The 12,017-nt window shown below is 43.1% G+C and overlaps 1 protein-coding gene across 1 annotated transcript; it reads right to left on the minus strand.

Annotated features, from left to right (window-relative positions):
- Positions 1–507: 507 nt before the first annotated feature.
- Positions 508–12,001, minus strand: ntd5 (ntl-dependent gene 5). Its single transcript, XM_037785305.1, has 8 exons — positions 11,866–12,001; positions 10,743–10,880; positions 10,179–10,370; positions 5,188–5,314; positions 2,872–2,948; positions 2,206–2,388; positions 1,177–1,374; positions 508–1,093 (listed from the first exon to the last, which is right to left on the minus strand). Exons 1-8 carry the CDS (start codon positions 11,930–11,932, stop codon positions 1,011–1,013), a joined length of 1,065 nt encoding a protein of 354 aa, XP_037641233.1. The 5' UTR covers positions 11,933–12,001; the 3' UTR covers positions 508–1,010.
- Between the last annotated feature and the right edge of the window lie 16 nt (positions 12,002–12,017).

Consider the following 12,017-nt stretch of genomic DNA (forward strand, 5'->3'; position numbering starts at 1 on the left):
ATAAAGGAAGCCATGAGAGCAAACAGTTCATTTGCAAATGTTACTCCACATCATTACCAGCTACTTTGCAGACTAAGACTGTAAATACAAAACAGCAATGTTATGTCATTTGTTCAGCAGATAAAGTTGCATTTCCAAACAGCAGTGGTGGAAATGTGCCTAAGTACATTTAGTCAAGTGCTGTACTAAAAGGGACTATTTGTAACTTTCAGAAATGCTTAGCGACACCTGTGGCGGTTAAATCAACGAAAGTCAGCGTCGGGCTCGCGCTTGCTCGCTCTAAATAGACATGAACGAGCATCGCTCAACACAGTGAGGTGACACACGTCAGCTAAAACCACAATATCACTCTATATTTCAGCTGGTTGGCAGATATATTAGCAGATATAAGGACATTTTAAAGGTGCAGTGTGTTGGATCTGGCGACATCTAGCGTTGAGGTTGCAGATTGCAACCAACTGAAGCTTCTGTTGGAGAACTACGGCACATATAAAGAAAGCCAGAGAGCAAATTTCACATTACTTTATTTCACATCATCAAAAAACTTACAAGCCTCAAGACTTGATGCGTCAACAGAGGAAAAGAAATATCACACAGTGAAATATATCACAGAGTCAAGCCATTATGAGTTATTATAGCATGTATCCATGCATTATATATATATATATATATACTGTACACCCTCATATGGATTGCATCGACAGTACGCGTTGGCTCAAGCTGGAGGAGAATCAAAATAATACTTGAGGGGCTTTGCAGATTATAATTGCAGCCGCAGTTTGATAGTATGCATGAGAGAGAGGGGACTAAAGGTCACGAGCACTGTTCGAACCCGTGATGCCACAAACACAGGAGCCACAAGAGCTGTGGAAGATGTTTCAGACCGACCACAATCGGATAGCATGGATAGTTTAAGCAAAGCTGCGGAGTGGAGAAGGAGGTGATGCTGTGTGTGAGGAGTGTGTGTGTCATATTGTGACACGGTGTCGTGAGTGTCGTCGAGGAGGTCATCACTCCACGTCATCGGGCTCACATGCTTCAATCTCTGACACCAGCCGGTGAGGGAAGAGCTTATACTGGAACCAGGTGGGCTCTGCAGCACAAAGAGACAACAGCTGTCAATAATCATGTTATTACGACTGATGTGAAAAGATACAGTGGTGGTCCGAGGTTTACCGAGGTAGCAGGCCGGTGGCTGCAGCTCTCCATCGAAGCAGGTTTGGGTTGCAGTGAAGCTGCACTGCTTACGAGGGTGTTTGCAGTAGAACGTCACATTTTCCCCGTGAGAAACCACGGCGTCCGTGACGTCGAACGGCCAGCGCTTCACTCCACCGATCACCACGCGGCTTCTCTCGGCAGGGATGAGACAGCGAGCTGTGAAAAAAGATTTGTTTCGCAATTGATGTGTTCCCTTCTAGACACGACCCTGAACATACGGGTTGTAGCTAACAGTGAAAACAAAGGCAACAGTGCTGACAGAGCTAACAGTGTTAACCTGGGGAGGGTGGGGGACCAGAGAGGGGGGGGGGGGGGCGGCACGGTGGTGCAGTGGTTAGCAAACCCAACTTGGGGCCCTTCTGTGTGGAGTGTGCATGTTCTCCCCATGTTAGCTTGGGTTTTTTCTGGTTTCTCGAGTCTCCCACAGTTCAAAGAGGTTGGCAGGTTAGGTGTATTGTTGACTGAAGGTCACCTATAGGTGTGAATGTGAGCGTGACTAGCTGTCTGTCTCTATGTGTCAGTCCTGTGATAGTCTGGCGACCTGTCCAAGGACAGAACCCGCCTTCGCCAAATGTCAGCTTGGATCAGCTCCAGCCCCCCCACGACCCTGAATAGAATAAGCGGTTACAGATAATGGATGGATGGAACTGGAGGATGGGTGCTACGCTTCCGCGACAGTTGCCGTATGAAACTAGTGCAGAACAGTGGCCGTGAGCTAGCCAGTGGGGCACGCTCACATGCATGAACATGCGCTAAAAGCATGCACAGCCCGGCTACGTAAACAAAGCATGGAGAAATTACAACACACACATAGGGAAAGTTACTTCATTCTCTGCTCAGGTAGACATTATACTCCTCTTAAAGATATTTACAAGACAAATAGTTGTTTGCTGCTATATTAATGCTCTGGATATCATATAGAGCATCTTTAAACTCATCAAATGCATACATTTTGTTTGTGGCGTGGCCATTTAAAACATCGCTCACCTCTGCAGTATGGGGGCGATGCACTCCAGCTGCTGTTGGACAGGCAGGTGACCTTCTGGGGTCCGTCCAGCAGGAAGTTCTTTTTACAGAGGTAGTGGATGTCGAAGCCAACTTCATATTCAGTTTTCTGGACAGCCACCACGTAGCCCTGCTCCACCTCTCGAGGAGGCTGGCAGTACACTTCTAGAGAGAGAGAGAGAGAGAGAGAGAGAGAGAGAGAAGCAGATTATCAGCCTGTTTATTCAGGAGATCCACTAATCTTTAAAACATATAATAGAGTGCTCCTGGTGACGGCTTCTGGTGGTGGCCTCTGTCCTTCTTTTCTGCTCTTATCTTTACTTTCTTTCAACAACAGGCCATGCAATACCAGGTTTGGCCACTAGATGGCAAAAAAGCACTGTGTACCAGAGCAGTAGATCTTAAAATGTGAATACTTGAAGGGGTTTGTGTGTCTCCTTCTTTGATTCACTCTTTCTTTTACATAACCTACACACATGCACACAACAAACAAAAGAACATCTCTACTAAATAAAATGTGTTTCTTCAGTCCATTCAGTCACACATGCACCACCGTTCTCCTGCTAACCTTGACAGATGCATGAGGACACACTGACTGTAAAGACGAAGCAATACTCACACAGCCAGTGCAATGCCCAGTGCACTTACTTTTACAGATGGGGTGAGGGTACTGCCAGGTCTGATTATCCTGGCAGAAGTTTTCACTGCTCCCCACTATATCCGCTCTGGAGGAGAGAGAAGGGAGAGAGTGTTGGAGGCAGATGGCAGCGTGTCATGTACAGTACTGACAGCTAAAGGAGCTTCGTCTAAACAAAAGTGATGAAAAAAGGTGTAAATGATTTCCTTTTTACACTCTGTCTCTCCCTTTCAGAGTGTCTGAATTTTGTGAGCACAGTTCTGGCTGACACATCCACTCGGGCTCATCTTATCCTGCCGATGAGTCAGTGTGTAAAAGGGGAGTCAATACAAGATTAGACTGTAATGACCTAGTTAGCTCAATGGAGAGATCGTCAGCTGGGAGATCAAAATGAATTTCCTGCCATTCATCGCTCATCGCCCGCCGTTCCACAACACCTCTCCCACAGCGGTGGAGAGTAACTAAGTACATTTACTGAAGTACTGTACTTAAACACAAGTTTGAGGTGCTTTAGTTGAGTATTTCCATTTTATGCTACTTTATACTTCTACTCCACCACTATTGAGAAGGGTATATTGTACTTCTTACTTCACTACATTTATCTGACAGCTACAGTTATTAGTTACTTTTCAGATTTTACATTAAAAAACATATCATATGTTTATAAAATACAACACGGTGTTAAAGATTAAACCAGAGCTTCTGAGCCTTTTGACCTCTTACCAGAGATGTGGACTTGAGTCATATGAATTGTACTTGAGTCAGACTCGAGCCACTAATTTGCTGACTTTCGACTCGACTTGACAAATCAAAAAAGACTTGCAACACGACTTGGACTTTAACACCAGTGACTTGTGGCTTCACTTGGACTTGAGCCTTTTGACTTGAGAATAGTCTACTTGATACCTTCCCCCTAGCCCAAAGATTAAAAAGTATGTTATTTAAAAAGTGTGCCACAAATCAATTCATTTTCTGAATCAACTAACGTTAACGCTGTCTATTCCCAGCAAGTCAACACTAAATTCCCAAAGATCAACTTTGTCTGAACCACTTTTGTCTGATCCAATCAAGTTGCAGGAGACAACCATGAGGAACTAACGTTGCGTTACTGAGCACCAGTTGGAAAAAATGATACCAAAGAGAATTTAGTTTGCGCACAAAAACTACATGGTAGTCAACAAAACTAATCGCAGTACGCAAAACGTGTGGGTTGAAAATAACATGACGCAAATGGTATTAAATTTGGTGAAAAGCCTATTATGACTTGTTTGGGACCCGAAACTCAAAGTTTAGGACTTGACTCAGGACTTGCTTGCTTTGATTTGGGCCTTGTATGCAAAGACTTGAGACTTACTTGTGACTTGCAAAACAATGACTTGGTCCCACCTCTGCCTCTTACAGTAAAGCAGTCTCTAGTTGGGGCTTCTGGTCACGTTTCAGATGTCTATGAAATGTTAGTTCCACTAAAGAGACATGGCTTTGTTTTAATAACTGTTTAAGGCCTAAATAAGAAAAAGCAACAATTTGAGAATAGTTACAAAAAGAGTACAGATTTGTGTTGCAGAACTTTGTTTGTTCTTCTTTCCTACAACGAGGTTCATCTCATGACTCCTCAGATTTATCTTGTGACTCTTTGAATGGGGTCAACCAACAGGTTGTGAATCACAGGACTAAAGTATTAAACAACGTGAGCCAATGAGTGCAAAACCGTAGTAACGCCTCACTCAGAGGCCATCCTGACCATAATAACACTACTTTAGAAGCAACGGAAGTCAGACTGGCTGGCGGTACCACGGTCTTGCACTCTGCGGCTCACGTTACTGCAGTTTCATAGGCGAAAGGCTCTCTCTAGAACCAGTGTTTGATTTGTCCGTTCTGGGCTACTGTAGCAACATGGTGAAGCAACATGGTGATCTCTGTGAAGAGGACCCGCTCCCTATTTAGATATGAAGGGCTCATTCTAAGCTAATGAAAACACAATAATACTTAGTTTCAGGTGATTATACACTAATGAGAACATAGTTAAGAATATTATATTACATTTCTGCTAATAGATCCCCTAAAATGTTACACACTGTTCCTTTAAGTAGGATTTAAAATGCAAGTATACCTGTTGAACTGGTACTTTTACTTGAGTAAAGGATGTGAGTACTTCTTCTATCACAGCTCTCCTGTAATCAAGCCATCACTCCACTCCCTCCCTCTTCTTCACACTCCATCCCCGTCTTCTCACTTCCTCCATTTCTACCTTTCGTATCATTTCAGGTTTTCATAGCCACTGCCTACGCACTCACATCCATAACCTCCCATCGCCCCCCATCTCTCACCCAGACAGGCAGCTGTAGCGGATGGAGGTTCCTGCTGTAGCGTCGCCCTGGATGCTGAAGGTGTTGATGATCTCTTCAGGCAGAGGGCAGGTTTGGGCGGCAGCAGGTACCTCAGGTGAGCGAGTCTCTGGAGGTCAAAGAGGAACAGACATTTGAAGACTTTATTGGCAGGTCTTTTACTTAAGTAAAAGTAACAATACCACACAGTAAAAATACTCCACCGCATGTACAGGTCATGCATTGAAGGAAAAAATGCCCAAGAAAAGCAGTCATGTTATGTAATTCTTTCATCAGAAAAGTTGCATTTCCCACAGCAGTGGTGGAATGTGCCTAAGTACATTTACTCAAGTGCTGTACTTAAGTACAATTTTTATGTACTTGTACTTTACTTATATATATATATATATATATACAGTATATCCAAATTATGCATCTTAATACTTTCCCTCACTTCTCCTACAGTTCAGTTGCATATGTTGTAGATTTTTACTCCACATAATTACCAGCTACTTTGCAGACTAAGACTGTAAATACAAAACCTATGAACTTATAACATGTTGTGCATGTTATAGATTTACTACCTAACGGTGTAAAGTGATTAAAGCTCCTCCTCGACCAGCTACTTTACTAAAATGCTGCTTACACACTTATCCACCAGTCATACTTTTTGCAATAATAAAATCTAGGCACACTTTACTTTAAATCTCCCTATTTAGCATTCATAAGCAGTATATAAACATTTGATAAAATTGGTTATAACACATTTTAATGGAGTTATTAGCAGATATAAGGACATTTTAAAGGTGCAGTGTGTTGGATCTGGTGACACATATTGGTGAGGTTGCAGATTGCAACCAACTGAAGCTTCTTCCGTGTGCCAAGCGTGTTGGAGAACTACGGTGGCCGACGCAAAAACGCAAATGGCCCTCTCTAGAGCCAGTGTTTGGTTTGTCCGTTCTGGGCTACTGTAGAAACATGGCAGCGCGCTCTGTATGTAAATATAAATGTCTCATTCTAAGGTAACGAAAACACAACAATTCTTATTTTCAAGTGATTATACACTAAAGAAAACATAATTATTAATATTTATATTCCATTTCTGCCGATAAATCCCCTTAAATGCTACACACTGTTCCTTTAAGTGTTTCTTAATGCTGCATGTTTTATATAATCACAACTGTGTTTTACTATATTATATCATTCATTATCTATTTATGCACCAGCCTCCACTTATTGTCACCCACAGGGGGAGTTTTAGCTGTTGACACTTATATCTTACTCGTAGTGGAGTGCTTTTACCTTGTACTATTACTACTTTTACTACTTAAAGGATCTGAATACTTGTTCCACCACTACCCTGTAGTGACAGTGATGTGTTTAAAGCTCTTCAGAGAGAAATGCAGCAAGACTCAGTATGCATCTAATGTGCATTTGTGATTCAAAGGCGTAAACACGACCCAATATAGGTCAAACGATTACCAGCATGAAAACAGAAAACACATTAATCAGCATGCAACTGATGGATGTGGACGTGATTTTGCAGGTGACAACCTTTTAGCAAGTAAAGACGGAAAGAAGCATCCTCATTTGACTCGTATTAACCAGGGGTTCTATTTATTTTGTGACCCACAGAGGCGTTTCACTCAATGTCTTGTTCTATTTAGGTTGAAATAACCCCTCTTAGGTAATAAATCAAAGTTCGACGAGCAGGTGAAACACCCCTCCGAGCTCACAGCTATATATCTGCGATTGTATAACACCTGGCACCGCTCATCCCTGGAAGTTTGAGTGCCTCACGCTTTTTGGAAATATAAATATCAAGAGTGGTGCTTGGAGAGAGGCTGGAGCGACCCGGGCTCCATCAAGCGCGGGGTTTTCGGTGCTGAGCGCGGCTTTGAAAGGCAGAGACAGCTCTTGCCTGAGGGCTGTCTTAGGTATCTGAAACCGAGAAGCGTTAATATAAGAATGTAAAGGGACCTATGGGAGAGGGAGAGTTACGAGTGTGTTTGGCTGCGGATGAGAGCCCGAAGCTGAGTTTCTGTTTTCACATATCGCCCTCCTCCTGCCTCCTCTACTGCTGCCACCCACACAGGCTGCTGCACCAAACTGCTACGAAGCAGGTATATATCAAATTCATCTTTTTTAATATAACAAAACTGTGATTTTGAATGAACCACAACGTTTAATACACAGCAATCTGATTGAGAGCAAAAGATGTATGTTTGTACTCTTGTTTTTCTCCCACAAACACACACACACAGATGCATGCAAGCAGCACAAACTAAATAGCCTCAAGCTGCATGCTTGTCCTTGGCTCCCATTGTAGAGAGAGACCTTATCAGAGGCCTCAGATGGAAGAGGATGAGAGGAGAAAAGAGATGAGAGCAAAAGAGGATGAGAGAGGAGAGCAGAGGAGAGGAGAGCAGGGAACAGAAAGGCCTGGAGCAGCGTGAGCAAGAGAGCTCTCTGACTCTCCTGACTGTGATCTGTCGCCCACACACACACACACACACACACACATAGAAACTCTAACACATGTGCAATCCGCCCCCCCACACATACACATCTAATGTATACAGAAAAAAATCTCTACCTCTCTCCCATAAACACTCACACAGTAGATGCACATTCACACCCGCTCTGTGCCACTTTGACAGTGATCTGCCGCCCACCGCCTCTCAACAGGCATGAAGGAGCTCGACTCACACTCTAACACACATGCAAAGGGACACACACACAATACAAACGCTCTCACACGTTCAAAACCCACCTACCTTCTGCCTGTCTCTCAGCAGGAGGATATACTCTACGAGAGCTGAGAATCGTATCCTCATTTCACATCTTTGAAAAGATGAAATATCTTGAGGGTGAGACCAGGACCCAGCTGGGTTGAGGATTCCTAAGACAGCGTGTTTACTGTAGCTCCGTGGTGTCTGTGATTAATGCAGAGCTTTAAAGCTGAAATTGTGCCGTTTTTATCAGAGCTGTCAGAAGCAATAAGCAAAAAGCATATTTCCAGGTGCTGTATGTTGATGAGATGTGTGGAGATACTAAGAAGTATTGATGGCTTTACTTCATGTACCGCTGTGCAGCCTCATGGCACAGCGGTGGTAGTAATAAGGCTGCACAGCGGTAGAACAAATATTGCTTTTTGTGAGCCACTTATTCAGATTTATCTCTCTTTTTTTTTGCTCTATATTTAGCCCGACATAAAGTTGAAACCACATGATTATCTCAGGGCTCGGCGGTACTTTGCTTGTAAATGAACCTGTAAACACTGGGTAGTCCTTTCGGTCCTTCGTCAGCTACTCGTGCTTTTGTCTCTGCTCTGGCGCCTGTGGCTATACCTCGGTGCATCTTTAAAGCAAACCTGCTCACATGTCAGTTTTAGGTCAATTAAAAGGTTGTTTCTAGCAAGCACAAGGTTAGACATGTTCTCATCCCAACTCGTCACATACTGACTCTTTGTCAGACCCTATACTTTTTCCGTCGGACTAAAAACATGCTGTTGTGAAATAAACAAAAACACTTTGTTAGGTTTAGGCAACAAAACCACTTAGTTAGGTTTAGGAAAGAACACAGGACGCCAACAGCGATCTCCTGGATGAAAGCCTTGTGTTTGTTGGACCCATCCACCTCCCCTTCCTTCCGCCTGGTGTGTCTCTTTCACTCATAATACGTCACCACAGCACTTTCCCTGAGCGTTTACTGGTGCTGCAGATGGGTTAATAGAAAGCACGGTGCATACCGGCGTGAAAGGGTACCTTGTGCGGTGGTATCAAACGCAGACGGCTATTACAATTTGTCAGTATTTGACGCCCTGGGAATGAGAACGGGCTGGTTAGACACAACATTGGTGAAGCTTATTATGAATTTATAATGCTAGATTTTTATTGAAAATGTGTTCAAAAAGTTCATCTTGATTCCATTTTTTTAGGCTGTAATTTAGGTTTTTGTTGTATTATCTTTCTTAATCCTGTATTATACAGTATATTTAGGGTAGTTTACTGTGTCCACTCTTGAATAACAAAACAGAAACACCTTACAGTCTAATTTGGTCTATGTGTAGACTACATAATATAACATGGCCCACAAAATGAACCAATGTAGTTTCATACCATTGGTGTTGCAATAGACCGTGATATTTAAAATTGAAATATTGATATTATGTTAATAATACATCTATAATAACCATTGTTTAAATAATCCTCTTAAATCATTTTATATATACAGTTTTGGTCACGGATTCTCTCTCCACCTCCCTACACTCGTGTTTTGAATGTTATTGATTTGCTAAAAAAGAGACAAAACGCACAATAAACAAAGTAAAGATTAATTTGACTGAAAGCATTATTCTTTTTTAAATTTTCTGTAGATATTGTGATAACATCGTGATTGTGACTTCTTTTGGCAACGATAATCGTGTAGTGAAAATCTGATATCGTGACAGCCCTATTTCATACATATGTATAACAGAAGATATAGACATCTGTGCTGTTGTGGTGCACACACACACACACACTCACACACATATATACATGTGCATCCATATGATCTTCACACACACACACACACATACACACACATACACACAGCTTTTCTTTCCTCTTTGAACTTATCAACAGTTCAACAGTAAAAATCTTCCGACAGTCATTATGAACAACTAAAGCTCTGGTTGCTATGGTGATGAGGAGAATAGGTCCCAGTTGTGCAATGTCTCAATCGACTCAACCACAGACGGGTTTCATTCCTGAATATCTCTCTCTGTCTGTCTGTTTTGCATGAAGACAAAATCATCATGTACCCAAACACATCAACTGTACACACGCACGCAAAATCTGCTGCTTCTGTTAAATAACAGAGACAATATTACATTTGAGAAAGTAATAAATACCACAGTAATATTCCTCCACATGTTCATTACCTGTGTATGAATTCCTTGTATTATGAAAGAACCTGAAAGAACATTTTTCTGTTGAACTCAAACCCACCTGTGCAGATGGGCTCATCCCCACTCCACTGTCGGTCACCTTGACAACGGCGAATAGTGGCATCCAAGCCATTGGGCAGCGTGAATCCTGGCTTGCAGCGCACTTCAAGCAGGGCGGAGAAGGAGTGAGTGGGAGAGAGGAGGCTAGCCTCTGAGTTGTCGCTGGCGGGCAGAGGCCAGGGACAAGTTCGACCTGAGGAGAGGAGAGACGGTCCAGAGGGAGGAGAGAGACAATCTCAGAGTGTGCTGGATTGTTAAAATGGCACTAATGAGGTTGTATAACTAGACTGAATGCATTCACACAATGCCCACTTTTACAATGCACAAGCATAATAAAAAGCTTGTGTTCAGCTCTGACATGGGGCGCAGTTTGAGCCCAGATTTTGTGCATAAAGGCTTCAAGGAAAACACACACCCACACACAGATGTACTGTATGTTGGCACAGCTGCATATACACACACACACACACACACACACACACACACAAACGCTTTTTTAATGAGTGAGCCCACAACAGTGTATACACAGTGACAACTGAGGGCACACATGCATACAAATAGTTACCTGGAACCACACAGCTGAGACCACACTGGCCGTCACACAGACACTGGCGCTTGTTGCCACAGTCTTTGTCAACCTTGCAGGGCCGAGGACACGTCGTCCTCCTCCGCTCCTCTCCAAGAAGTCTCTCCGGACACGACCCTGTGGTGACACCACACACACTATCACACACCATCACAGTCTCTTTGTTTGCTTCGACTCCATTCATGGCCCCCGTCGTAAAAAAAAAAAAAAGGGCCGCAATGAGATTTTGTTTGCCAATTCTGCTTTGTTTTTGAAGGAAAGTAAATTCAGTGTGGGTGGCCGGGCAAACATTTGCCACCCAGGTTGCCAGATGAGTCAGTATTGAGATGGCAGGCTTTATTACTCTTTGCCATTCAGCTATCAATCTTCTTTCTGTGAATAGTGTTTAGTGTTTTCTCATTGAAGAGTGTCTAAAATGTAATTCATACTTGAACAGGATCAGTCCATATAGGAGTTAATCTTAAACCCCTCCTCATTTCCCTCACTTCTCCAGATGTATCCCATCATAAAACCAAACTCTAGACCTATACATTGCAACATTTCCAACATCGACACACCCTCAATGTCCAGAACATTTGAGGGGGAGAGAAGGGGAGTGGGGGGGCTCCCCATTTTTTCATTTCTTAGAATGAAAACATGTGTGCTACTGTTAAGCCATGTGACCACAAACACACATGTCCCAGAACAGCATGGAGACACAGTGTACAGTACACACACACACAGGGCTCCTATGACACTAGAAGCCCCCACTCCATCACTCCATCCAACACAGATCAGGCATCCCATAATTAATTACCAACTAAAACAAAAACAGAAGTAAACTTACTTTAAATGACATTGACTTACCGATTTACTGTATGTTAGTGGCAATCCAAACTAGCACACTTTTCTAATTCATCGTAACATTACAGATTCAATTGATGCACTATAAGTCCGTTGCATTTTAAACTGTTAAACAGATTAATTGCACAGACCCAAGCCATTCTTACATGGTTATCTTTATATTATAACACAATGTACAGAGCGACAAAGCATGCAGGGGAAAGTGCAGAGTATATGCAGGGCTCAGTGCTCTCCCAGGTGTGAGTGATGGAGGGCTTACCTGGCGCCTGCGGGGACACCGTTCCAGACAGAGCCCACAGGGACAGCAGCAGCAGAGCACAGTCCATCCTTGTAGCCGGGCCTCAGACGATATGAGGGAGGGACGCACAGACACAGCATTTTTAAGGAAGGGGGAACAAAGGGTGGGAGGTG

The sequence above is a fragment of the Sebastes umbrosus genome, chromosome 11, assembly GCF_015220745.1.
Source record: "Sebastes umbrosus isolate fSebUmb1 chromosome 11, fSebUmb1.pri, whole genome shotgun sequence".
Taxonomy (NCBI): domain Eukaryota; kingdom Metazoa; phylum Chordata; class Actinopteri; order Perciformes; family Sebastidae; genus Sebastes; species Sebastes umbrosus.

Excerpts from the sequence above, each read along its gene's own strand:
- ntd5 (XM_037785305.1), bottom strand. The coding sequence starts at position 11,932 with ATGGACTGTGCTCTGCTGCTGCTGTCCCTGTGGGCTCTGTCTGGAACG. Across the intron at positions 2,949-5,187 it reads CGCTACAGCTGCCTGTCTGG|AGCGGATATAGTGGGGAGCA; the intron begins GTGAGAGATGGG and ends TCTCTCCTCCAG. Across the intron at positions 1,094-1,176 it reads GCCACCGGCCTGCTACCTCG|AGCCCACCTGGTTCCAGTAT; the intron begins GTAAACCTCGGA and ends TTTGTGCTGCAG.